At 33.4% G+C, this 25,782-nt stretch overlaps 3 protein-coding genes across 3 annotated transcripts in view; all 3 read left to right on the plus strand.

Moving 5' to 3' along the window:
- The window catches only part of LOC144846246 (synaptotagmin-6-like), a 70,112-nt gene extending 55,199 nt beyond the window's left edge, over positions 1 to 14,913 (plus strand). Inside the window, exons 3-6 of the mRNA XM_078703532.1 lie at positions 2,340 to 3,229; positions 8,510 to 8,630; positions 11,987 to 12,158; positions 12,809 to 14,913. Coding sequence (XP_078559658.1) covers positions 2,340 to 3,229; positions 8,510 to 8,630; positions 11,987 to 12,158; positions 12,809 to 13,016 — 1,391 coding nt within the window. The 3' untranslated portion in view covers positions 13,017 to 14,913. The remainder of the gene's footprint in view (positions 1 to 2,339; positions 3,230 to 8,509; positions 8,631 to 11,986; positions 12,159 to 12,808) is intronic.
- Positions 1 to 25,782, plus strand: part of LOC144846199 (T-complex protein 11-like protein 1) — a 207,238-nt gene that overhangs the window by 142,325 nt on the left and 39,131 nt on the right. The window lies entirely within an intron of this gene.
- LOC144846377 (uncharacterized) lies at positions 19,773 to 25,778 on the plus strand. The gene is made up of 4 exons (XM_078703542.1): positions 19,773 to 19,888; positions 22,295 to 22,462; positions 24,318 to 24,659; positions 25,021 to 25,778. The coding sequence occupies exons 2-4, from the start codon at positions 22,296 to 22,298 to the stop codon at positions 25,226 to 25,228; spliced, it is 717 nt and encodes a 238-aa protein (XP_078559668.1). The 5' UTR covers positions 19,773 to 19,888; position 22,295; the 3' UTR covers positions 25,229 to 25,778.

Below are 25,782 nucleotides of genomic sequence, written 5' to 3' on the forward strand. Positions count from 1 at the left end.
ATGATGCGCTTATTATCATTATTCTCCTGGGTTTCTGTTGACAAACGACCTCCTTTGAAACTCCTGTTTGTCTTGTCTCAGTAAAATTTCCTTAATCTATCATAAATTTATCGACTGAAAAAAATTACTTAAAGAAAATAAATGTCCTAGTTGTTCTATCCGCATACAACGTACACTCATTTTGTTTGAGACTTTTCAATTAAAGTCATATAAATTGCAACTTAAAATATTGGTAACTTACACTATACTAATAATTATTAGAGAACCACTAAAATGTTCTCTTAATATGAGTGTCCTATGAATACGGGTTGACCGTTAAAATATATATTGCTCGAGTAAAGAGTTGTTCGACTGTAAAAGTGCACGGCACATTCGTGCCTGGCCTGGCTTGAATAGATGGTTGCTGAAGGGAGGGTTAGCACTTTTGTTGAGTTTAGTTTATATGCGGATTGAAGCATCTTATAGTTTAGCCTAGAACGTTAGAAATTACAAGTAATTAGTCTGAACATATTGCAACATTTACATAATGATACAATAGAACACTTTAAGGTTTACATTATAAAAACAGGTGTGAAGAGATAACAATACAAATGTGCATAATAGCGTCTGTAGTATAAAATATCGTTATTTGTGGTTCCACTAACTAATGCTTTTTTATAATGTATTATCTTCGAAAATTACTATGATTATCATCACTTGTCAGCATGACCACCGATCGTACATTTGTGATATAGGTCTATGTATTAATTGCTATTAAAAGCCAAGCAGAACAGTTATATCACCCATAACGTAACAATCAACCACTAATGCAACATTAACCACTAATTTAACCAAAATTAACCACTAACGTAACATTAACCACTAACGTAACATTAACCACTAATGTATAACGACTAACATTTTCTACTGTTGTTACGTTAGTGGTTACATTTTGTTACGTTAGTGGTTACATTTTGTTACGTTAGTGGTTAATGAAGTTTTTTACGTTAGTGGTTAATGAAGTTTTTTTACGTTAGTGGTTAATGAAATTGTTACGTTAGTGGTTAATGAAGTTTGTTACATTAGTGGTTAATGAAATTGTTACATTAGTGGTTGATGAAGTTTGTTACATTAGTGGTTAATGTTATATTAGTGGTTGATTGTTACGTTAGTGGGTGCTACAACAGTAATAAGCAACAATGGTGGTTCTCAAGCACCAAAGCAGATAATGGAAATATTATATTTACTACCCAATACCATATCTCGGCGCATCCTCCAACAATTAATTATTAGAAATGAGCTAAATCAAAACGATAAAGTGAAACGATAAAGTAAACAGGCAGAAAAATGCCAAGCTTTTAGACAACATGATTCCTTCATCAGGGCTAAATAATAGTATAAGTATGTCTTAGAGATCTAAAATCTTCTTTTACATAATCTGGCTCAACGAGTTATGTACGAATAAAGATACATGGACTTTATTTTTCTATACTTCTAATGTTCAATCGCACGTAATGTGCTTAAGTCAATCTCAACAACGCCAACAATAATTAATCTAAATTATTATAAACTTGCGTTTAGTAAAAAAAACAACTGAATAAAGAAAGAAAATTAAATACTTTGATATGCCGATTACTCCGCCCACATCTCCAATCAGTCAGATTAAAAAAGTAAGTAAATATTCAAAATTGGTACTAATGATAAATTAAATGTGTACTTATAATTACAATGTTCTTGTATGGCCTATTTTTTTGTCGCTGATTTCATTACCTAAAGCATCGATTGTAATTATAAAATGCACATCGGCTTGAAATTTCCTAATAGCTCTGTGATATACAACTATACTGCTTTAATCTGCATAGAGATTCAAATTGATTAAAAAAATACCCACTAGCAACGGAATAATAGAATTTTTTTTAAGAATGCGCATGTCTAATAAATGTCGGTATGCAAATTATCGACGTAACTATTATTATTAAAGCATTATGACATATTCTATAAATGCTTCTTTGAGTTACGTCGTATAAGTCGTGTGTATCCGTGTAACATCATTCAAATGCATGTACATTTCTACCTAAAGTTAAAAACTAATCAACAGAATCTGTAAGTAATAATACAAATATTTTGTCGTGTGTCAATTATTCTGATTTATCTATCAAACAGAATCGCTATTATTAGAAATCATAACAAGGCCTTGCATGAAAGCAAATCGTGCTGAGTGAAGCCTGCTAAATAGTCAATTGCCACGTTTATTAATAAATCCAAGTAAATATACAAAGTACGTGTAAATGAGGTTTGGGCGTTTAATCTAAAAGTAAATAGACGGATGTAATAATAACATTTTTTTCTCTCTCTCACAGGTAACGTCATACATGTCCCTTGGCAAGCCATAGCGATTCCAATTACCTCTGCGTTGGTGATTATTTTCGTGGCAGTATTATCTGTGCTCTGCGTATGTCGACGTTCAAGATCGCTCAGTCGCTCAACAAGTACACAGGTTGTACATCGCAAGTACTGGCACCTCAGCGAAGATGATACCGACGTAGAGAGTGACGGGGTACCTCCTTCAATGCATGATCTATCACCGACGATTATCGAACGAAACAATCACAACGACTATAACACCGCATTCTCCCCAATGTCTTCACCGGCGAAGGTGCTTCCAAGACAGGCGACTGTGCCGCTACTTACCCAAAAACAGCGACAGGAAGCCTTCCGTAAACAACTTTCCTTACAAGGCAGCCCGTCACGAAGTGTAGAGTTTGAAATAAAAAAACATCTCAAAGAGGAGCCTAAAATTGGAATCTTGAGGCCAGAATTATATCGTAATGTTTTTAATGAGGCGGAATCCCGAGGACAATTGTGTGGCAAAATGGAAGTATCATTAAAATATGATCAACCGAGCGAAAGTTTAATGGTTCACGTCATCAGAGCAACGGGACTACCAGCCAAAGACTTCTCCGGTACCTCAGACCCGTATGTTAAAATATATCTCTATCCAGACCGTAAAAAATTCCAAACTAAAGTTCATCGGAAAACCTGCAACCCCACTTTTCACGAAACTTTCGAATTCAATGTTGCCTATTCGGATTTATCCGAAAAATCTCTCAAATTTACAATATATGATTTTGATCGGTTTTCCCGGCATGATTTAATTGGAGAAATATCAGTTGATGATTTGATGAATAAAGTGGATCCAACAAGGGGTGCAAGAACTTTTCAACTGGATATTTACAGTACACAAAGTCAGGTAAGAGGCTATAATATAATAAACAATTGTCCAAATCGAAACTTATGCATGTAAACAAAATATTGTATATTCTGATATTAACTATTGTCATATTAGTATTATGCTTACTGAAATCGACGTTAATTCAATTAATATAATTCGGTTTCATTAGAACATTGCCACTGAAATTAAAATTTGTAATCACTTATTCGGCGAAGTTAAGACCTAAGAGTTTATTCTACAAGAGTGATTCTAATCGTGCATTTTACGAAAAGAACAAATTGATTATATTGTTGTGCAAATTTATTAAATTGTGGAATTAAAAATAATACTTAAGAGTGATTCTTAATTATCCTATATTAAATAATTTTATTTTTGATGGAAAATGAAAAAGTAACTGTTACTGTAGAACATAAGTGTGCGACTAGACTTGAACTCTGACCTTATCAATTTTTTAAATGTTTACTAGACATGTGTACCTTAAACTAATTAGAAATTTGTCAAAATTCTAGACGTATTGACCAAAGATTTAATGATCATTTGGAAATAAGATGAAGATTAATAAGACATTATAATTAAACAGCGTCTTCAATTACATCGCTACCTTGAACTGGAGATTGTAAAACATTCTTTGTTTTTTTTTTAAATGGAAACTGAGAAAAACAACAATATATACACACTAGACTAAGCCTTAAGCTCTGTCTCCACTCTCAAACTTTATGCGACAAAAAAAATAAATATGGACACGATGATGTCATATCACTACCATATTTGGATATATCACTACCATATTTGGACACATCACACTTTTTTGTCAAACTAGTTTGATAGTGTAGACAGAGTTTTAGATTTGTGCGTATTCTTATTATGGAACTGGTATCTTTTATGTTGTAATTTTTTTTTTCTAAAGAAATAATGTTCTTAAATTTTATTCAGACCTACACAATTGATTTATAATTACTTACTTTGTTTGGTACTTGCCACTTAACTCAAAAGGGTATTTTTAATAGAATACCGTATAGGCCTACAGTTTGGTATAATTTGGTTAATGCCTAATAGCATACACCTCATGCATTTTAACTAAAACCTAAAATGTATACTCCAAGTTGTTTTTACTGTGTTAAATTCATCAGGAGCACATTTTCTCAATTTTCAGTTGTTTTTCTCAAGTGCTAATTCTCACAGATAAATAATTGATTACTATGATTATCAAGAACTGCATATTATATATTCATGTTTAATAAATCAATGTTCCATGCCTGTATTCGATTGATGATTTAAAAAATGTGAACTATACTGCTTCGATTAAGTTCATTTCAGACATAATTAAAGATTTGTTCTAGAACAATTTGTGCTTATAATAAGCAAAAATGTCAAAAATAAATTCACTGTTCAAAGACAATTTTAAAAAAGACCAATCACATAACTAAATAGTGCATTCGAGCACACGTGACCGGATTCTATTCTTATCATATTCTCATATCCAGTCTATCTATCTCCAAGCAATTAACTAAGTTGTAAATTTATTTCAAACTGTTAAGAATCATGCAAGCAAGTACTGCCGTATTTCAAAGTTTCTGTTTCGGGTATGCTAAACAATTGCGCAAACATCCTCCAAATTGCTTTATTAATATTGATTTCACAACTTGGATTAAACCAAAGACAATTTATGAAAATTCAAAATTTCGCAGTTCAAACAGCGCAAGCCTCCAACACTCTTCTCCAAATCACGATTTGCGCAGTTGGCACAAGGTAGCCCAGTTTAACAATACCCGTTATTAACATTCTAAAACTTAGAACACCATCAAGATTATGACAACCTTCTATATTTTCTTACTGTAGGCCAAATATTAAACGTTCTACAATGCCCCACTACTTACTACAGGCCATGCTTAAATCCTTCCATCAAGCCCCTATATTTTGCCCATTCTCTAATTGATGCCTACGAACATAAAAAAAAACTTGATGCGTATATCCAATCTTATTTATCTTGTCATAGAATGTATTACCTATGTTATTTTGCTACAGTAATTGAGATTGTATGCCAGTAGCGTTTTAGCCAAATGTCTTTGTAACTGAATTTTATTATATAAATAAATGATTGATAGTGAACATGCATGCAATAACATTCTATTCTGTCCAATGGAAGACCAATTTTAGAATCGTCGGATATACTAGTTCAACTCCATAAAATTAGATATTCCCTTAGATCAAATCACACAAGTTATGAATATATCATTTTATGGGGTTATAAAATCTCTGAATCTGAAATTTTGGATTTGTATCGCTTAAATAAATAATTATTGATAGAACATATCTCGAAACTTTTAGGATTAGTGGAAATAAAATGGAATTTTGTTCGGAGATTTTGGGCATCCGTATTGTGTAGGCCTACAAATAATGTCTGTTAATCCCTCTACGTCACGAACTTTAGAAGCCTAACGCAAGTAAATGATTATACTGTAGCGCACTTGAGCTATCTCCTTCTTGACTTTCTGATATTAAATTCAATATGTAAGTCTTGTTTTTCGAAAGCAATGTAGGCCTACTACGCCCTGTCCTCCGCTGCCTTTATACAGAGAAGACGGGGTCGGCACAACTTCAGGAATCTAAAAATACCGAAAAAACTTCATTTACGCGATTTACTGGTACTAAATTACCACGCGTTGTATATTCAGGGACTGATTATATATTCCAGTAGCATTATTGTGACCAATATGAACACTAAGTAATGGATTGAAGTTTAATCATGTCACCGCTGTGGATTGTCACTTTAATTTATCACTAACTACTGTAGATGATAAGTTTAGAATTTAAAGATATCGATGTCCAGAAGCTCTGTTCACAAAGCTTACACTTAATCGCCTTCATTAAGTATAGTCGTTTTACACGAGCGAGTTCAAGTTCCAGAAATGGATTGCTTGGGTTATTAAATAACCCGTAATATCCCTCGGCATTTGTCGATTGTTAATTATGTCAATTTAAAATAAAACAAGCATAATATTAACATGTATAAATATGGCGTAATACTTGCAGGTCAAAATTTACAGAAAAAAACTAATAAAAACTAATAACTAATGCATGGTGTGTTTGTATATCAAGCTTTTATCACAGCTCATGATGTGTTAATGCCGTAATTAATTTCTGGTCGGTCGGTATCTGAAGAACGACAAGCCATGGTAGACAGCCTGTCTTAAATTATTAGCCTTGTTCACTTGGTTCTAACTACGTTCAATTAGTGATATCTGCTAACTATTTTAGCACAAGCGATCCACTTGACTAACAATCAATATTCGCACAGACTGTATATTATAAACAATGTGACCAATAAAAGTATTCATCAGCTGCTGTCCTTAATGTTTTACTGATATTGAAACATGGACCTTATTTAATTAATGATCCATAACACAAACAACGCTTCTTTCAAGAATAGAATATTTCGTGATTGTATTCGCACAACATTCGTTATTAGCAATAACAATTTTGGTCAATATTTTATATGTCAATACACCCCCTTACCATTAACGATCCAAATAATGTTTATAAACTCTATGTCTATATGTAGTATGTTTTATATCCTCCTTTGTGGTTATAACAACCAACCATAAACATAATATCAATATAACAAAAATAATTAAATTTACTGACAAAGTCATTTATTTAGCCTATGTTGGTAAAAGTTCGATTGATGTGATGCTTATATACACGAGCCATCTCATTATAGTGTAATTGACAAGAATATGAATGTTTTCATATAATCTAGTACGAAGGTTGTTCAGCTTAGTTTGCCAGTACTCAGAATCATAAATGATATCATTATCTACAATATAAGTTCAATAAAAATTACTCTGTGTTGTAGGTATGTGGAAATAGAAATGTGATTTAAGAAATATTTATTTAGGTCTGCACCAGTTATATAGCTCTAAATTGCTTTGATAGTTTTGTATAATAAACATCGGTCAATGTCTGACAACAGGCTAGCTGGTTTAAAATGTATTGTTTATTATAGGCCTAAAACATAAACAACATTGATTATATCCACATTTATTTTTCGTAATTCCTATATTACGAAAAAGTCCTGTAGCACCACTTTCTTAAAAATATACTTTTTCATAACGCTCGTTCCTTGTGTTGTGCATGCACCAAACCATCTCTCACTTTCATTCTCACCCATTCTAAACATTAAACTGTATTCTGGTTTTCTAGGCTACAACAATTTTGAGGCCAGTTTTGATTTATATTTGAAATTACAAAACTATAATTACATTTAAATAGCCAACCTTAGTTTAATGTGATCAATTATATTTTCTATATAACTCGCACGTAATTTAATTTGAAACGCAAATTGCGAGTTATTGTTCGTGCATCGAATGTTTTTCCATGCGAGGCAAGAAATTAACAGCGGATTTGCAATAATGAGCGTATGTCTACAAGGATATCTAATGCCGTAAAACTATAAATGTGAACACAAACTTAATTATGTGGACAAATAATTGAAGGATGCGTTTTTGGACAATAATGAACACGAAGTTAACAGGAAATATCAATGTTTGTCTGAACCAATCTCATTAATTGAAAAGTATTATGAACATAGACATTTTGTCTCTGGGGTTATTGGTCACCAAGAAGATGAGCTTACTAATTCGGAATCTTCTGCGCTGCATCTTGGGAAAACCTTATCACTTTGTTTTCATTTTGAATGAGTTTGCGAATCGGTTCAAAAAACACATTACAAGTCACATGACGACCGTTTAGCGTGAATGTCCTAACAAAGACATTAGGAGTATACATACCTTGGCTATGAAAATATACCATCAAATATACCGGTAATTGAAAGAATCACAGTTTATTTTTTATTATATCTGTTCTTCTAATAAAATAAGACTCTATAAACTCTAAACAACATCGTTTATTTCAACTGTTTCAGCTTTCACTGCTGCGGTGTAGAAATGTTATGTTTTAAACTAGAAAAATATAAAATATATCATTACACTGTTGGATCTTGAATAAATGCTTTTTTAGTATAATATGACTGCAAACATGATTGGAAACGGAACAAGAAAAAGTAACGAATTGTTTGGTTCAAAGCCAGATAATGAAAAAAGCTAGGAAAAAATTACACTGATGAAAATAGTTTGACAATCTGTGGCCTACGTCTTTGGAGAACTTTATTTTGGAGAAGTTATTAGTGACTTACAGAATAAGAATCACAACATTTCTATTGTCTCATAGTGGAAAGAATGAGTAAATTTGGACAACTTGAATGAATGATTTTAGAAATTACTTATTTCTGTTTTCCAGGATAAACCGGACCTTGGAGAAATTATGTTCTCGTTATGTTTTCTACCAACCGCCCATCGGTTAACTTTGAATGTGTTAAAAGCGAGGAACCTGCGGGCCATGGATATCACTGGTGCTTCCGGTAAGTATCATCTAGAAACAAACTTATTTTTAGGAACAAGTTTGTTTTTAATTCAATTCTACTTCATATAGTATTCGAGGAAGTCCATTAATAATAAGTGTTTTAACAAGAAATGACATTTGTAATGGTTTTAACAATAGTCTGCAATGTAATTCCACATTCCAACATTCACCAGCGTTGCAAATTAATATTTTAGGTTGTGATTGTGGAAAATGGATTGATTTCAGGTTGAAATTTTTTCTTTTTTTTTTGTTTTGTTATATGGATGTACCATCCGGGATAAAAGATGAATTAATTAATTAATACATAGGATAACATTAAAACATTAATAACCGTATGTCTTAAATAGACCGTTTATTGTGTATTAGGACATATTATACTACAACCATGAGTACAAGACAATGAATGTCTTTTTACTCAATATGGAATTCCCTGGCAACGATAATAAACAGTAAATAATTAATATGCTAATCTTCTTTCTACCATACGTTATCAAAAACAACATCATATTTTATTATTTAACCACTAGCCATACCATATATTTATTAGGAACATTTTATTTGTGTATTACCTATCTAGGAAATTATAATGTAAGATAAACTTACTATTTATCAATTAAATATGGCAAAATGATTGATATGATAACAAAGAATGTGTCGATGGTGTGATAACATTTTAAAAACAGATTTTCAAGAATGTTACTTCCCCAATTCAATACTTTCGCATCTACAATATTAAACAACCACTAACATCGAAGAACAACTGTAGTTCAAACATTTTCTAACAGAACAATATAACCATTCGGCGATAGATTCAGTATCCATAAACTACCATTATACATATTCGATCAGTTAAGAAGCCGGAGGGAACTCAACCATTTATGTCGGTTTCAATAGACTTCAAGTTGTTCAATCTGATTTATTGTCAATAATTCTACACAACCTTATTTCATAATATCTCTGAGTTTTTTAAACTTCAAACAAGTTTTAACTACCAGATATTGACTATCCCAAAAAATGTATTACTGATATTTTTTTCTCCAAATTTCCTCGTATTTATAATGTAATCGTAACACTGTAAAATAAGCTTTGTGTTCATTCACGCATGAAATGGCCCCAAGATGATATCCAACCTAGAGGGGGATGTCATTAATCTTATCTATGGCACTCCACTGTAGACAAACTAGTAACGTGTGACTATATGAAAAATCAAGAAAAGTGGAGCCTAGGAATTAAACACAGGCGACTGAAATGGCCACATTTAGTTAATAATACTTCTGACGACACCAAACAAAAGAACAATTGGACCATGAAAGGAATGTTGTATAGGAAATGTTTAGCAGACTACAAGAAATATCAATAAGAATGATATCAATTAAATTCTGCCATAAACAGAAAAAATGAAACCAAATTATGGAAAGCGTAATAAAGTTAAAGCGTGTACTGAAGAAGTCGATTTCTTGTCCATTAGATATTATCATTATAATTTGACAGTTTAGTCCACGCTAGGCGTGCAAAAATAGGTTGGTTTTTGACTTACCTTGACATACTAACATAAAATTGGAATGTATAACTGTATTGAAATATTAAATGAGATATCCGAGAAATGATAACTATTAATTACTATAACCGTAATAAACCTATCATGAGATTTAGATGGAAATACACTTACTGCATACAAAATATTGTTCTATTTCATTAGTCTTATAATGCGTTTACTTATAATACCGGTAACCATTTAATTGGGACAGGGAGCAGCCTGTTTAACAGCCAATATTAAATGTAGGACAATTTTTATGAATGATTACAGTGATAATTTCGATCATTAAGTGTATTTAGAAATAATGTGCATAGCGTTCAAGAGGTTAATCATTTCAAAACGATGACAGTTTTTGTATGGAGCGCCAACCATGTCAACAATACTGTACATTTCATTCACTATGCTATATGAAGTATATTGACGAATTAATATATCAGTATAATATATAATTCAATATGCTTATGTAGCAGCGTTTATATTACATTTGATACTCCATACTAAGGCTAAATGCAAAATTAGATACTGATGAAAATGAATTTGGCGAACAAATCTCACACAATTATTATCTTTTAATATAGATATGTTACGTACATACATACACAGTTTACGTCTATACACACTACTATTGGAAATGGTTAAACAATAATGAGGTACTTACCCTATCAAATCCTCACATCTTCACATATTTATTATATCCAAACAAAATGAATACAGTATAATATCATAAAAGCAGAAATAGTAAGCATTAAAGTATGTGTATCGGCTATCGTATTACATTATACAATAAACGTTTATGAGTTGAATGGTGGAGAATATTTCATGAGTTGAATGGTGGAGAATATTTCATGAGTTGAATGGTGGAGAATATTTCATGAGTTGAATGGTGGAGAATATTTCATGAGTTGAATGGTGGTGAATATTTCATGACTTGAATGGTGGAGAATATTTCATGAGTTGAAAGATTGCTATATTTAAAGAAGGAGCAGTCTCTTTCAACGAATGGAATATTCTCCACCATTTAAAGAATACAATACACAGCAATAATTATTTATTACTATGCATAATATGTCAACAACCGAAACATATTCCTATGTTTAGTGTAGATAAGCAGATTTTAGTGATTTTTTTTTTCGTACGCGAGAAGATTTTTTTTTTTCGTACAAATCTTACGATCGTGTTAATAGTCTTTTTACTAAAACACCATGTGATCAAATTAAAATTAAAATTGTAAGTTGTCATAGCATGATAATAATAGCTGGAATAATGAAACAAACTGATGTTCAATGTTGATAATCTTGAAATTATGTTTCTTTCATTCTAAAGATTCTTTATGCAGCTAAGCACGAATTGTCGCAGATTTGGTTTCCTCAACGCCTTAGGTTCCCTTGTGTGTGTGTCAAAATTACGTTTATGTCCGTAAGCTAATCTGTGATGTCAAATCAATGTAATTGATTAATGCTCTAATACTTTAGTATGCGATGTTATTCACTTGATAACACTGTACCCTGCGCCGTAGACACTTTCATTGATGATTAGATTGGATAAATCATGCGTGTTTGGAAACGTAATGGGATATAACAACATATATTGTCAAAGATTGGTTGAAGGATGTTATATAATGTTCTCTTTACTGTGAAATAAACGAACTTTTTGGGCTACATTCCAATTAATTACAGTAGGAGCCAGCCCCAAGAGCTTTGACATTGATAGAAGAGACGGAAAGATCAGCCCAGAAATAATAGTTTAAAAATTCGATTCAGTAACGAATATGTTTCATATATGTAACGCTATATATAATCGTATATTCTTTATTCCAGATCCATATGTCAAAGTGTCTTTAATAAGTCAAGGTAAGCGTCTTAAGAAACGGAAAACAACAGTCAAGAAGAACACACTCAATCCTGTGTATAATGAAGCAATGGTCTTTGACGTCACACCAGAATGTATGGATGAGATCATTCTAGTCGTAGCGGTGGTAGATCATGATTGGTATGTATTAAATGAAAGGGAGTTCTTGCACTATTACATGGATGTCAATATAAGCTCAGATATTCAATATCATTACTATAACCATGGCGGTTTACATTTATTTTGTACCTCCATGCCACAACTTAATGTATTAGAAATGTTCCAAAACAAAAAAATAGAAGGTAAATATATTATATCTCAGACGCTTTATTGTCACCTTGTCTTCATACTAAAAAAGACCACCAGCAGACTGTACACCACCTGGCCAGGAAATGCTCCTTACTGTTTTTTTGTATGATGGCCATTACATACAAAAGCGACTGAAAAATACACACGTAATGACATATCACGTGATGACTTTCTGATTCCCTTGTGGAATTTCTGAACATGTATCTAACTGTTCATTTTAATTATCTAACCGGAGAAGAGTGAAATTTCACTCTTCCCTTATCTAACTAAATGTAATCAGTTAATTAGTGAAACATTTAAGGAGGATATAATTGTATAATTGTAAATAATAAATTGTTAGTCATTAAAGAAAAAAAAGTTTTCAATCTATTCTAAGAAGCCATGTTTTAGATGACACGTTGATTCTATTAAAACATTTCATTACATACTCAAGAAAATAAAGAGGCGTTAACATAATACTTGTTACATTTTTATACAAACAGGGTAGGGCATAGCGAACTAATAGGAGTCTGTGAAGTGGGAGCAAATTCACCAGGACAAGGTTCTGAACACTGGCAGGAAATGCTCCAGGCACCTCGAAAACAGGTAGCACAATGGCACCAACTAATGGAAAGCACGCCCTCCTTGTTAACTGGGGGTAATACAGGTTTGAGGGGATGTATAACTCCACAGCAATCAACTGATGATTGAAAGTTCGATCATTCTTATTGGTTCGAATTTTCGCTTGACCAAATTCAGGTACAGAGCTGAGTTGCTGTTTTTGCAAAAGGCTAACCGAAGAGGACGATGTTGCACAGATCGGGCATTAGTGGTTCTAGGGCCAAAGTTTGTATTGTCACATTTTATAGGCCTACACAATTTACGTTTATTTAAAGAACACATTCATTAGAAATATTGTTTATGTCAAAAGTACACACAATTTGGCTAGTGGCTAGAATCACGTGACATGATAGAATAATTCATTTACATTTACGCTAAAACGCATTTACGCGGCAGACAAATTGGAACTCACGGCACAAGAAAACTATAGATACTATCTGTAAACCATTGTAAAAGGTGCATAAGCATGATATATACTATTTTACGTTGTCAGAGATTAAAGAAGTTTAGAAAGATACTGTAAATAATGTACACAGATGAGAGTATATATTCAGCAGACTATACCGTTGTTCCAGTTTGGTATGTGGTAATAGGTGTTATAGGTAATGTTTAGATCTAAAGATTGGGATTAGTACAATGTTTGTTTTAATCATTTTTACAGTTGCTAAATAATGTTTTATTTACAACTCAAACTAATTAAGTGGCATAAAGATCTGTTAATATGTGATTTTTTGTTGTACCGAGTGTTCTCTGCAGTTCTTTCGTAAACATAAACAGAAGAAATAACATCAACTTATACTGTTGTATGTGTAAACCTGCTCTACCATTTCTATTTTTTTTACATTCTTTTTATGGAGAATTCTTGTAATTTGAACCGCAAAACTGGGGTAAATAGTGCGAATCTGATGAATACGTATCTGATTACGTATCAGTTCAGTTGCAACCTGGAGGAAAATTATGTTTTCTGACTGTCCATATCAGGTTTCGTATTTGTAATTACGCGTCGACGCTAAAATACGGTAAATAATACATTGAAAATTAAAAGTGTATGCCTAATAACTAGTACGATTTTCAGAAGAAAAATTGGTACGAACAATGTGCGTTATTGTGTCCGCGGCGATTGTAAAATCTTCAACCTTCTTACCACAACTGATGAAAATGTCTACCAAAAAGCATAAAAATATTAAGCAATTTTAATACATATGAAATAGCGATTGCTTCGTGTAGATGTCATAGTTAAGTGTACAGTGAAGCACCAGTCAGATACTGAACTAGCGTTACAAGTATGCTTGTGTTCGTACAGTTGTGTTGATTGTAAAAGCAGTAGGGAGTTGTCTTATATACTGTAGCTAATAACGTACGTTATGTGAAATTGTATCACGGTAAACAATTTGTATAAAGATCATTCAATCAGAATTTAATACGTCATTATTTTATACATTGTTTATTTCGAATAAAAAAAGGCAATAGAGTCAGATTTAATCGTTGCCATTGCCGTCCAGGTTTAGGCTAAATGTTTGCATTAATATACAAAAACGCCTTGTTGCGATGTTTTATTTTTCAGTAAATGTTAGGATCTAGTATGTGCTATAACTTTTGTACGTTATGTTGGTATACTAAATGTTAACGGTTGTATATAATATTGATATGTTTATAGATTGGTATATGATGGTGGTCGTTACTACCTAACGTCTACATACGGAAGATTATAGCTTCGTAAATAAATGGATCCATGTCAATTCGTTGTCACTGTGTTTTTCTGTGCCTGGTTCACTGAACGCTAATCATTATTAAAATTGGTTTTACGTTGTAGAGGTTACATCGATAATAAACCGCCATGGATTAATACGATTAGCTTTAAGTCGTTACTGAATTCTACGGATGTTGAAATGAATAGATGCTAAATTATTAACGCTGAAGATTACGATAACAAGAAAAGTGGACTTGTGTTGACATTTTAGTAAATAAGATGCCACAACTATAAACCTGTAGATAGAACTTTAATTTGCATTTGTAATAAAGCATGCAAAAAAATATAAATGATCATTATGACTCATCATAATTACCTCGATTTAAATTGTGTATTGGTCAGGACTGAACAATAGATATAGGAGTAGAATTCTACATGCCTTGACATCCGGAGCAAAAACAATGCTTGCTCGTGGATTGTGGGAAAGCTGACGATCCTATTATCAGTGTAACGTAATCATGTACAAACGATTGATTTGGGAGACTACAAAATATGAAGAGTAGGCCCATGTTAAAATGGAAAAGGAAACTTTTGTTAGTAAAGACAGGCAATTCTCTGCTGACAACAATGAAGAACACACAGGGCATAACATTACCCTTCTCGAGTATTTAAATGGTTCGGTAAAGTGCTTCAAAAAGTCTAATTTAGCTTTAAGAAATTGTCAATAAAATGTTTATAATATAAACATTTTATTTAAATTTCACACTTTACCGAATATTATTCACTCGCCTGTAAAGACAATTCTGTGTAGTTTGATATTATCTTGTTAACTATCTATAGTATGCTTAGGCTAAAATTAGTTTCTCTTCTTGACAAAAACAAAATCCATTTCACATCATGTACTGTGTTTAAATCACATTCATAGTTCGTTCGTTCGTGGCGTCATCGGCGACTGAGAGTAGCCTAACATACAAACATGACCGCTGTTGGCGCTGTGGCAAAATTTAAAGCTCTTAATGTCCAAATCTATATCATATTCCCATTGGACTGACAAAATCAATGTACCACTTAAACGTATCTATTTCATTCTATCTTTAGACTTTGCTATAAGAGGGAAAAGTAAAGAGAGGTCGTAAAGCCCATGGCCATAAAGGGCTCAACATCAATGATGACTGCAAATTAACCAGTTGTGATGTAAGATTTACCAAATCTTTATGTGACGTTTCAGTCAAAGCCGAAGGGAAGCTGTGCGACTGATGATAGTCATCACTTTGAGAGTGGACAAGCACGAATCAACATTTGCACATACAATACTAGAACTTTAAGAACATAAGAATCATTGGAATCATTAATAGATGAAATAAAAAACTTCAAGTGGGATGTAATAGGACTATGTGAAATGGAAAAGGAGAGAGGATCGATGAATTTAAAGGAGTTTGGCTATACAACCATGGGAAAACAGAGAATAACAGTGGGAAGCCAGTGGGATTGGGTTTCTAATTCAACCAAAATGTCCAAGATTATGTGGAAGGTATTAAACATCACTCAAATAAGGTCAGTCTCAATATACAACTTTCAGAAAAGTTTCTTAGATAAATGCAAAACAAAACTACACAAAAAAGACAGAATACACAGTGATAGTGAAAACAGTAGAATGATGAGAAGAACTAGAAGCAAAAACAAAATGAGAAGGAAGCAAATTGAAAACATTCTCTAAAGTGGAAAAGAACCAAAACAGTTCACAAAACTGAACAGGAAGAAATAAATAAATCAAATGAAAAAGAAAGATGGAAACATTACTACAGATAGGAAGTAAGTCCTAAACATATCCAGGAAGGGTTTCTCAACAACGGACCACCTACACTATCTCTAAACAATTAATAGAAAAGTAAAACGAGTTTTCAATGTGCAGGTTTAATAGATTATGAAAAAGCTTTTGACTCGGTAGAAAATACTGAGCTGTTCAGAGCTCTAAGAAAAACTGGAGTGAATGAAGGCTATGTTCAGATTATTGAAAACACTTATACAATTCACCTCAACACAGATTTATCCAAATCATAAATAGAGGTGTCAGACAAAGAGACACAATATCACCCAAATGATTTGCGGATGATGTTGCATGTTGCTCTGACAAATCAGTCGAGGACATGGAAGCTCAGTTAAATGATCTAAAGAGAGAGTAAAAAGATTGGCTTGAAAATCCACAAAGGAAATACAAATATATAACAAATTTTCACGCAGATGCATCCATAGAGATGATGAAAAGATTGAGCAAGTTGAAAATGACAAGCATCTGGACAGACAGTAAAAATGGTTGACAACACAAGAGATGAAGTTGTTATTGTAAAGGCTGGCTGGAGCTGCTTCGGCAGATATAGAGACATTCTACGTGACAGAAAATCCTAATAGTACACAGAAGGCGAGTTTTCAACCAGTGTGTGCTTCAATGACCTATGGCTATGAATCCAACAAAGTTTTTAGAATTGAACAAAAGAGCAATATAAAGTCAAAGATATAAGGGACAAAGTAAAAGAAGTCAAATGGCGATGGGCAGTCACATAGCAAGAAGAGAAGAGATAAGATGGACCAAATGATTGACAGAACGCCAGACGAGAATCGGCAAAAGAAGAGGAGTAAGACAAAAAAGAAAATGGACCGAGGGACGACATCATATCTTATAAAGGTACAACTTGGGCTAGGACAGCACAGAACAGAAACGAATGGCAAAGGCCTGAGGAGGGCTATATCCGACTGGGAATGATAGAGCCGAGGTAAGGTAAGGTAAGTAAATGGGCATGCTGGTTTATGCACAAACTCTGAATCACAATTGGTTAAGGACATCGAATAACATATACGAAGAACCCAAGTTGTCCTATATTAAATTAAGCTTACATAGTGTTTTTACATTCTGAACAGATATATCACTGCTTCAACTGTCAACTTTAGAATTAAACATCTAAGAAAAGCCGGATGATAAATGATACTGAAAACGTCTTGTAATGCCTTAGAAATTGTGATACAGTATATCTCACAAATAACACAAATCTAGCACAAATACTATCACTCGCATAAGATGAAAGCCGCAAACCTAAATTTAAAAAAATACCTGAAAAGTGAATCCTCGAAAAAGGGAAATAAAATAACTCAACATTAGGCGATGTAGATATACTGGAAATTTGAGAACGGATAAGAGAGCATAAAATATATTATATTTCTATATCTTGTTGCCGATCATTTTCTTCAATCAATTATTCATCTGGGATTGTTGTAAGATATCTTTTTCTAAGCCACTTGTAGTTGTACATTTAAAAATTAGCGTATGCTAAATACTTGAATTGAGAAACAACAACTACTTATTATTTTGGAAAATCTCTGACAGGTTTTCTTTTCCTGATTTGAGTGAAATCAATAATAATTTACAACGAGGACTTAATATGAATTCGGATCTCAGCTCTTTTAAATCTCAAAAACTGTCTAAGACTGTAAGCATAATACTATAAATGGCCTACTGTACACGTTGACAGTGAACAGTGTAATGAGAGTTTAAATTTTGAATGTACAAAATCTTGTTTGTATGCTAAAGGGAAACAACATTTTAAAATGAGTATCTTAATTCTTGCATCGTCTCAATAAGTTGTTTTTTAAAGCTATAGATTAAACATTTTTCAGGAATGTTGAATGTGCTCTTTGAATTCGGCCCCGATAAAGAAATCATTTTGACCATATAAGTGTCAGATGAGTGTCAGATAAAATCTACCGTTAAACGTGATTATAGCATATTGCATTAAAAATACAATTGTTTGTGTGGTTTGTTGTTAAATAAAGCTTCTGGCCTACATAATTCAGGTGAGAAGGCACACGACATGCCAATTACAGATAAGCGGACTTACAGATATCTATTAACTACAAATTAATTCATTAACAGTATCGTATACGTTTATGATTGAAGATACAGATGTAAACTAAAATATAATTATTATTTTTGTTGTTAAATAAAGCTTCCAGGCCTACATAATCCAGGTGAGAAGGCAAACAACAGATATAAACGTAAACGTGACTTACAGATATCTATCATTAACTACAAGTTCATTTAATAACAGTACGATACATCTCGTATATGTTTCTGGCGAAAGAATTGAGATACAGATGTAAACATGACTAATGAATCAGTCGTCGAGACATCTATCAACTTCTCAAAGTTACATAATTATTCTAGGCTATGTAAGCCTACGTTGATGGTGTACTTGCAGTGAATCGGTGCGGTATTAGGCCTACCGAATATCAGAGGTGGATGTATTTTACGCTAAGAACGCGTCTATTTGTATTAAAATTTTATCTTAAACTTTTCAAAATACTCCCTAACGTATTCTTTTCTTATTCTAATCATAGTACAATATTCAATCTCAAGAAAAATGCATAATTAATAGTATTTCAATTTAAAATCGCAATAAAGAATCAATTCATAATTAATCTGTACGATTCCCTCACGTTGCTATGGCTAAATTGAAAGAACGATGATAGGTTCTTGTAATAATCACTAGGAATAATAATGGACAAAATTAAAAAGGACAATGTTGGCTTTAGGCTTTATTTTTAAGCGCTGTCTCAATTTATCTCCAAACCGTACATACACGTCCAAACGAATATTGATTTTGTGCGTGTGTGTGTGAAACACGTGACAAACATCTTTGCTAGAGGAGTGGCTATTTGTTCCTCTATCTCATATTTTTTATTACACTTTAAAGTCTTATCTGTCAAGTTAAATGTATTAGGATTTTGAACATACGTATACATTGTTAATTAAACGGCCACTAAGCTAACGAAATTTTGAGTAGACGGCATGCATGCTTTTAATCAACAATATAAACAATTTCCGTTCACATTTCGTAATCATAACGACAGCCAATATATGAAATCAGACAATTTGAAAACAAAACGATCAAAAAGAAGGCACAGCTGAAAAACGTTAGGCCTGCCTGAGAGAGAACAAAGGTGTAAGCATAAAGGACATGAAAAACATGCATCTCAGAAGGGAAATGGGCTTGTGTGTGCGGATGACGTATTCATGCGTCATATTACGCGCGCACAATGCACACATCACATACCTTCCTAGCAACCATTTACGTTGTCTTTTTTTCTTGTTTCTGTTGTTGATTACACGTGTGATTTTGGGTGAAGTAGTTGGATCAACGACGGACGGAAGAAGACGAAACTATTTTTACTAACGCCTGGATTTTGTTTAAAATTTTTTAATCTCTCTCACAGTTACAAGGTAAGAATATTGTTTACGAATCATAAAATAGACCTACCTAGGCCTAGCTTAGCCTATTTTATAGGCCTAGGCCTAGTCTAATATAGAGAGGAGGCCTGGGTAGGTACTATTTCTAAATAAGCTAGGGTAGGGCCTAGGCCTAGTAGTAGTAGCTTTTTGTGCTCTTCCTCCCCTGACCATCGCCACACAACCCGCCACAAATACCTAGGCCTATCCTAATAATGTCTACTCTACATACATATACTCTACATACATACAGGCCTAGAGTTAATATAAAAGTAAAGCCGTCTCTTCACGCCGCGCCTTTTTAGGCAGTTATATTCGACACGCGGAAGCTTATTACTTACCAGGCCTATGGCTAAATTGGTATTTGGAAACCTGGACTGGGCATGCTCAAACCCTAAGGAACGTCTGGGAGAAAACAGTCTATTAGATGTATGCAGACAGCAGGTAGTCTGGCTGTCGACGAAGGCATTTATCATTGAATATTGGTCAAATCCTTCCTATAGGTTTGGCGAATGGTGTGTGTCAGGGAGGCTTCCCTGGTGTGTATAGATGAAAATTGTTTGATTAGAATAGTGGAGTATGTGGGTCACTACGACATTAGGATGATGCCTATATCCCGGAATATGAAACAGTACTCAAAGTTGATTGTTTGATTGCGGATTTAATTAACGCCGTGGCTAAAGATACGGTACCGTATCCTAACTTCCGTTTGCTAAAGGTACGGTAAAATTGCATTACGTCATAGTCAGCCAATGGGGTGCTGGTACGTGTGTGACGTCATCGTATAAGGACTTGGGATTTTTTTTCATATCGCGAAAACAGTGATCAACCGGCAGCTTAACATTTTCTTTATTATGCTTCATTTATTGCTATTAGGCCTATCCCCGTCGTGTGACAAAACTAAATGTAGCATAGGCCTACGTCTGTTATTATTGATAGGCTAAAATTCATGTTGATTTTAATTCTAGAATACAGAAATTTACCGTTTCAAAAGAGGCCTACTACGTACTATAACATGCTATAGCCTCGGTGTATGAGTTTGTTTGCCAGGCTGGGGCCAGCTGCATGTGTGTGCGCTGATTTCTGTGACTAAGACCTGGGGCTAGGCCTATTGTCTAAATCATAGTATTTGAGGGCCCCTTTATTGTCCGCATTTGCTTTTTGTTTATGGTCACCATCTGTAAACAAAGTTTATTAAAAAATATAGGCCTAAATAGGCAATTTGGAATAAAAATAAAACCCTCATAGTAACTATAGGCCTATGGACGAATGCACTAGACGCAACACAATTTCCAACATTGAATTATAATTCCTTTACTTCTAATTTGGCTATCAACATATTTCTACTGTAGTGTAGTGTTTAATGTTGTATAATGAAAGAATATTTGAGATTGAGTGCATGATTTAAACGCTTTATGTAACGTCCAACCACATGATCTTGCTCTATTACTACAGCATCGACGATTCTGGATTCAACATTACTAGGTCTAGCCCCGAGGCTGAGTCACAGAATCATAAGCGCACACATCCATGCAGCCTGGCGCCGCGGATAGGCATTCTCTACAGACGCGATGTGAAAAAAATCCAAAGTCCTTACACGATGACGTCACACACGTACCAGCATCCCATTGGCTTATTATGACGTAATGCAATTTTACCGTACCTTTAGTAAACGGAAGTTAGGATACGGTACCGTATCTTTAGCCACGGCGTTTAATTAATTGATTGATTAGCTAAATCAACTACAATCATAATTATACATCCTCATACACATCCACAGTTAGGTATTTAATACCGGTAGGCCCTGCTTTATGATTAATACCGTATTTCAGATAATAAATCATTATTTCTTAAATGCTTAAATAGAATATTAATTAATGAAGAAAGAACAATAATTTTACTGTTACATCAAAAAGTCAGTTTTCTTGTTATATCTAGGCCTAGTCTTCAATATTAAATGCCAATATCCTTATTTTTCCGTAGCGCCCTCTATGGTTTGATGTATTATTAGAGTCCTCTAATTTCATAAACCTCCGATGTTTCATTTTTTTCTAAATTGAGAGGTCTGTAAAATGTTCAACTTCTATCTTGTAAATTGTATGCACCACACTACCTACAGTATTTGCATGTACGTTGTTGACGCAAACGCGTTGGTGTACACAACCTAGGCCTAGTCTTTAACTATATTATATTATTACTTCCGTAATTACTGCATCACATAGCATGAAAATCGGTCGAACGTTATAAAATACATTAATTCTTTTATTATTGTAATTCATAGAAGCATGAAGAAACCTAGAATATTATACTAATTATAGGATAATCGATATCGAATAAATTGGACCATCTTGGTGGTGTGTGGTATTCATAATGTTATTTTTTCTACTTATCATCGTATAGAATGCCAATTTCTAGCAGCACAGTGCAGCTGACGCATTTCTATAATCGGAAAGAGTTTTCATCACACCCGCATCTCGGAAAGTACAACAGGTATCATCATCCGTCATCGAGTCCGCCGAAACACTTGAAGCTTCCTGTTATATCCAAGATGCAAGAGGAGGAAATAAGGTTAGTTAGGCTGCCGATAAATTGTTATTAAAGCAAGGCGTTGTTAACATTGATATTTATATATATTCGTCTTTTTACGTCAAATTTATCAATATGCATAAATATACATATCACAGTTATTTTCAATAATTACCAATGATCAGATGTTAGTATTGCAATACTAGGATATCTAAAGGTTTTAAGTTTAAACCAAATAATTATACTGGGAGAGACTGAGAGATTGGAATGTTCCATTCATCGCAAATCTATATCAAAATAGTATATTTTAAAGAAAATCGGCCTGTCTTCAACATTATGATGCTGTACTCAGCTGTTCAACCGGTTTTCAGCTATTAAAAACAATTATCGTAGAAGGAGATAGGTAAATGCGAAGCATCCTCATCTTATTGTGTGCGAGTATTTTTCAAAGATGAACATCCATTAGACAGTGTATACCGCGATCGGAAAACACCCCTATTCGGGGCAAATCGCTGAACCTAAATTCGTTTTAATTGTCAATAACTAATTATCTAACTAAACTTAATAATTAGCAAACAGGGTTACATCAGGTTGTTAAAATCAGTACCGAAAGTACGAAACAACTTTATATACCATCGAGTAAACATTCTAGAAGTAACGCGCGAATTACCGAATTTTGCCCTTACGTAAATTTATATACAGTTTCGTCTTTTTACGTCAAACTTATCATACATAAATATATATCACAGTTATTTTCACTAATTACCAATGATCAGATGTTAAGGTCGATGTTGAACTATTTAAATGTGACCTTTTCAATGAAGTAAAGAATTAAAGTAATTAATAGCTATGATCTAGTAGGCCACACACTACTGACAGTAGTATAACAATTTATTTGGTACATTATTTAGTACATTTTTTCATGTAATGTTATACGAATTTAAACGCTTTTCCTTTGTTGAAACACCTGCGCTAAGATTCAGATATTTCATCTCCTCTGACATTTAAAATCCAATCGTATTGATTATGTAATTCGGATTTTCGAAAAACAAGAAATTGTTGCATTTGCAACGAACGTTTGTCGATGTAAAACAAGATTTCAACTCAGGTACAGAGTGTTCACACCAGGTTGACTCAGTTTTATCAGCAGTTATAAAAACCAGTTTTATCAATTTCATATTCGGAAGCAAAGAATATTCTCAGGAGGTAAGTATGGAAATAGGTACAGTTCGGTTGTCAAAAGTCACAAATGTGTTGAAAACGGTGAAGAATCGGCACTTTCCATACATTGAAATAATGCAATGGAAAGGCTCTGTCACACTATGTACACCTATGATCGGTCAGCCTCCTCCCCCAAGACTTTACCACAGACACTACACGCGGGCTTGGTGGGCATGTTTTTGAGAAGTTTCTGCGTTAGCCAGGCTGGGTCTTCAGGTCTGGTTTAAAAAAAGTTCAAATTAGGCCTACCACGTTCATTCGCTTCTTACTGATTGGCCATTTTTATTGTTGAAAAATTTCAAAATGACGTCATAAATGTTCTCTATTAATTAGACAAAATACCAAAGGAACAGAGTATACTGGACGTATACGCATGCGCAAATTAATATTTCCCTTTTCGTCTACCGTGCCTAAGCAAAACTCACTATTATTACGACTATTAGAAACTTTGTTTAATTTATTGAACGAAAGATTAGTGAAATGTTTCTTATCACCAGAATGGTTGCGTACTGTTGCTGAAATCTCAAATAAAATGGACGGGCTTTTTTGTATAAATGACTGTAAAATTTAGTATATTTGGTAAATATCTATATTAAGTAATTGTACATTTTTGTTAAAAACTAGTATAAAAAAAAGTATCTTTATAACGTACAAATTGCCTTTGATTCTCTCTTAGATCAAAAACCCATCATGGAGAAGTGTCAGTGAGTTCCAATAGCACCCGTGAAAATTCACCTAAACGACACGTGACTGTTAAACTTTCCAAACGTCATCCACATAAACACAATCAAAAATCGAAGCAAATGCAGGAGTTTTCTATGAGGAAGATTAGATTTTTCAGTGAGCAACCAGAATTGCGCCCGCTAACGGTATGTTTTCCGTACCCTGGCGTAGACTTGTCACATCGTGATGTGCTCGACGCAATTAAAGGAACGCGATTGGTGGATGTAAATCAAATTGAATCAATTCAATTTATTGATATGAATACTGTCCTCGGCACAGCCGGTGCAGACAACAGGTATGACATACGGCTTAGTAATATAAATTAATCAATAATTATTATCGATTATGTTGATTATTGCATGGGTCATACATACATTTCACCAGTGTATATTTACCTTTCTGTTTTAGGCTATATTTATGACCGATACGCACAATAGTTATCGATTATGTCCGATGCTATTTATGATTTATCAAGCATTATTATTATTATTATTGAATCATTAACACCAAGATTTTCAATGTCATTGTACTTCCGTTGAAACCATTAATATAATAAGTAGGCCTCCCATCATCATAATCTTCAAAATCATTTTCATTATGGGATGAATTGCTAATAAGTGATGGTCAACAATAACATATTTTCTCAATCTTTATAGGTGGCTTATAAACGTGAAAGACTACGACACACGGTATCTTTTACTACGAGACGGTATGCGAATAAAAAACGCGTACGTAAATATTCGACGTTACGATGACGTAACGAACGATGAATACAGAGACTTTCTGCGTCGTAAATCCATACTTGAAAGTGACGCAACAAACGCTATACAACGTCTTCTTGACATGTCCGCGAAGGACATATAGTGTTTAGGCGCGCCTATATTGATTATTGTAACTCACGGACTTATAATTATCATGTGTATAATATTCATTTAGACCTAAGCGCACTGTAATTATAATAATATGTAAATAATCTTATCATTTTCAATTCCCTTAATATTTCCTCTTAATTTGTGTCAATTAATGTCTGTTTTACAATTGTATTGTTATCTATAATGTCAACAATCAGCACTTTGACTATGCGGGTTACTAAGCGTTAATTGAAAATCTAAAAATACAGAACCTGAAGCAATAGAAAAAGGACGCAGTGGTGTTTGAATCAACCCAATAGTAATGTGTTTGCGAATATGTCTATTTTAGGATCTTTATTCATGGTTTGAATTTAGATTTGATAATCACTCATTCGAGGCCTACATAATGGACCTCATAATACACTGCTACTTTTCTTCTGAACCCCTGTCGGACACTTATAGCAAAGTATAGTGTTAAAAGGATTTTAATTTTAGTTTAAAAATGTGTTGTATTTTTGTCTATTTCCAAATATTCGAATGTTGTCTTTGTCTTTTGTTGGATGTGAT

The sequence above is a fragment of the Antedon bifida genome, chromosome 1 (assembly GCF_963402885.1).
Source record: "Antedon bifida chromosome 1, ecAntBifi1.1, whole genome shotgun sequence".
NCBI classification, from domain to species: domain Eukaryota; kingdom Metazoa; phylum Echinodermata; class Crinoidea; order Comatulida; family Antedonidae; genus Antedon; species Antedon bifida.

What these genes read in the sequence shown, in the direction of transcription:
- LOC144846377 (XM_078703542.1), top strand. Translation starts at nt 22,296, where the DNA reads ATGCCAATTTCTAGCAGCACAGTGCAGCTGACGCATTTCTATAATCGG. An exon ending in ATGCAAGAGGAGGAAATAAG is followed by an intron (nt 22,463 to 24,317) that starts GTTAGTTAGGCT and finishes ATTCTCTCTTAG; the next exon opens with ATCAAAAACCCATCATGGAG. An exon ending in ACAGCCGGTGCAGACAACAG is followed by an intron (nt 24,660 to 25,020) that starts GTATGACATACG and finishes CAATCTTTATAG; the next exon opens with GTGGCTTATAAACGTGAAAG.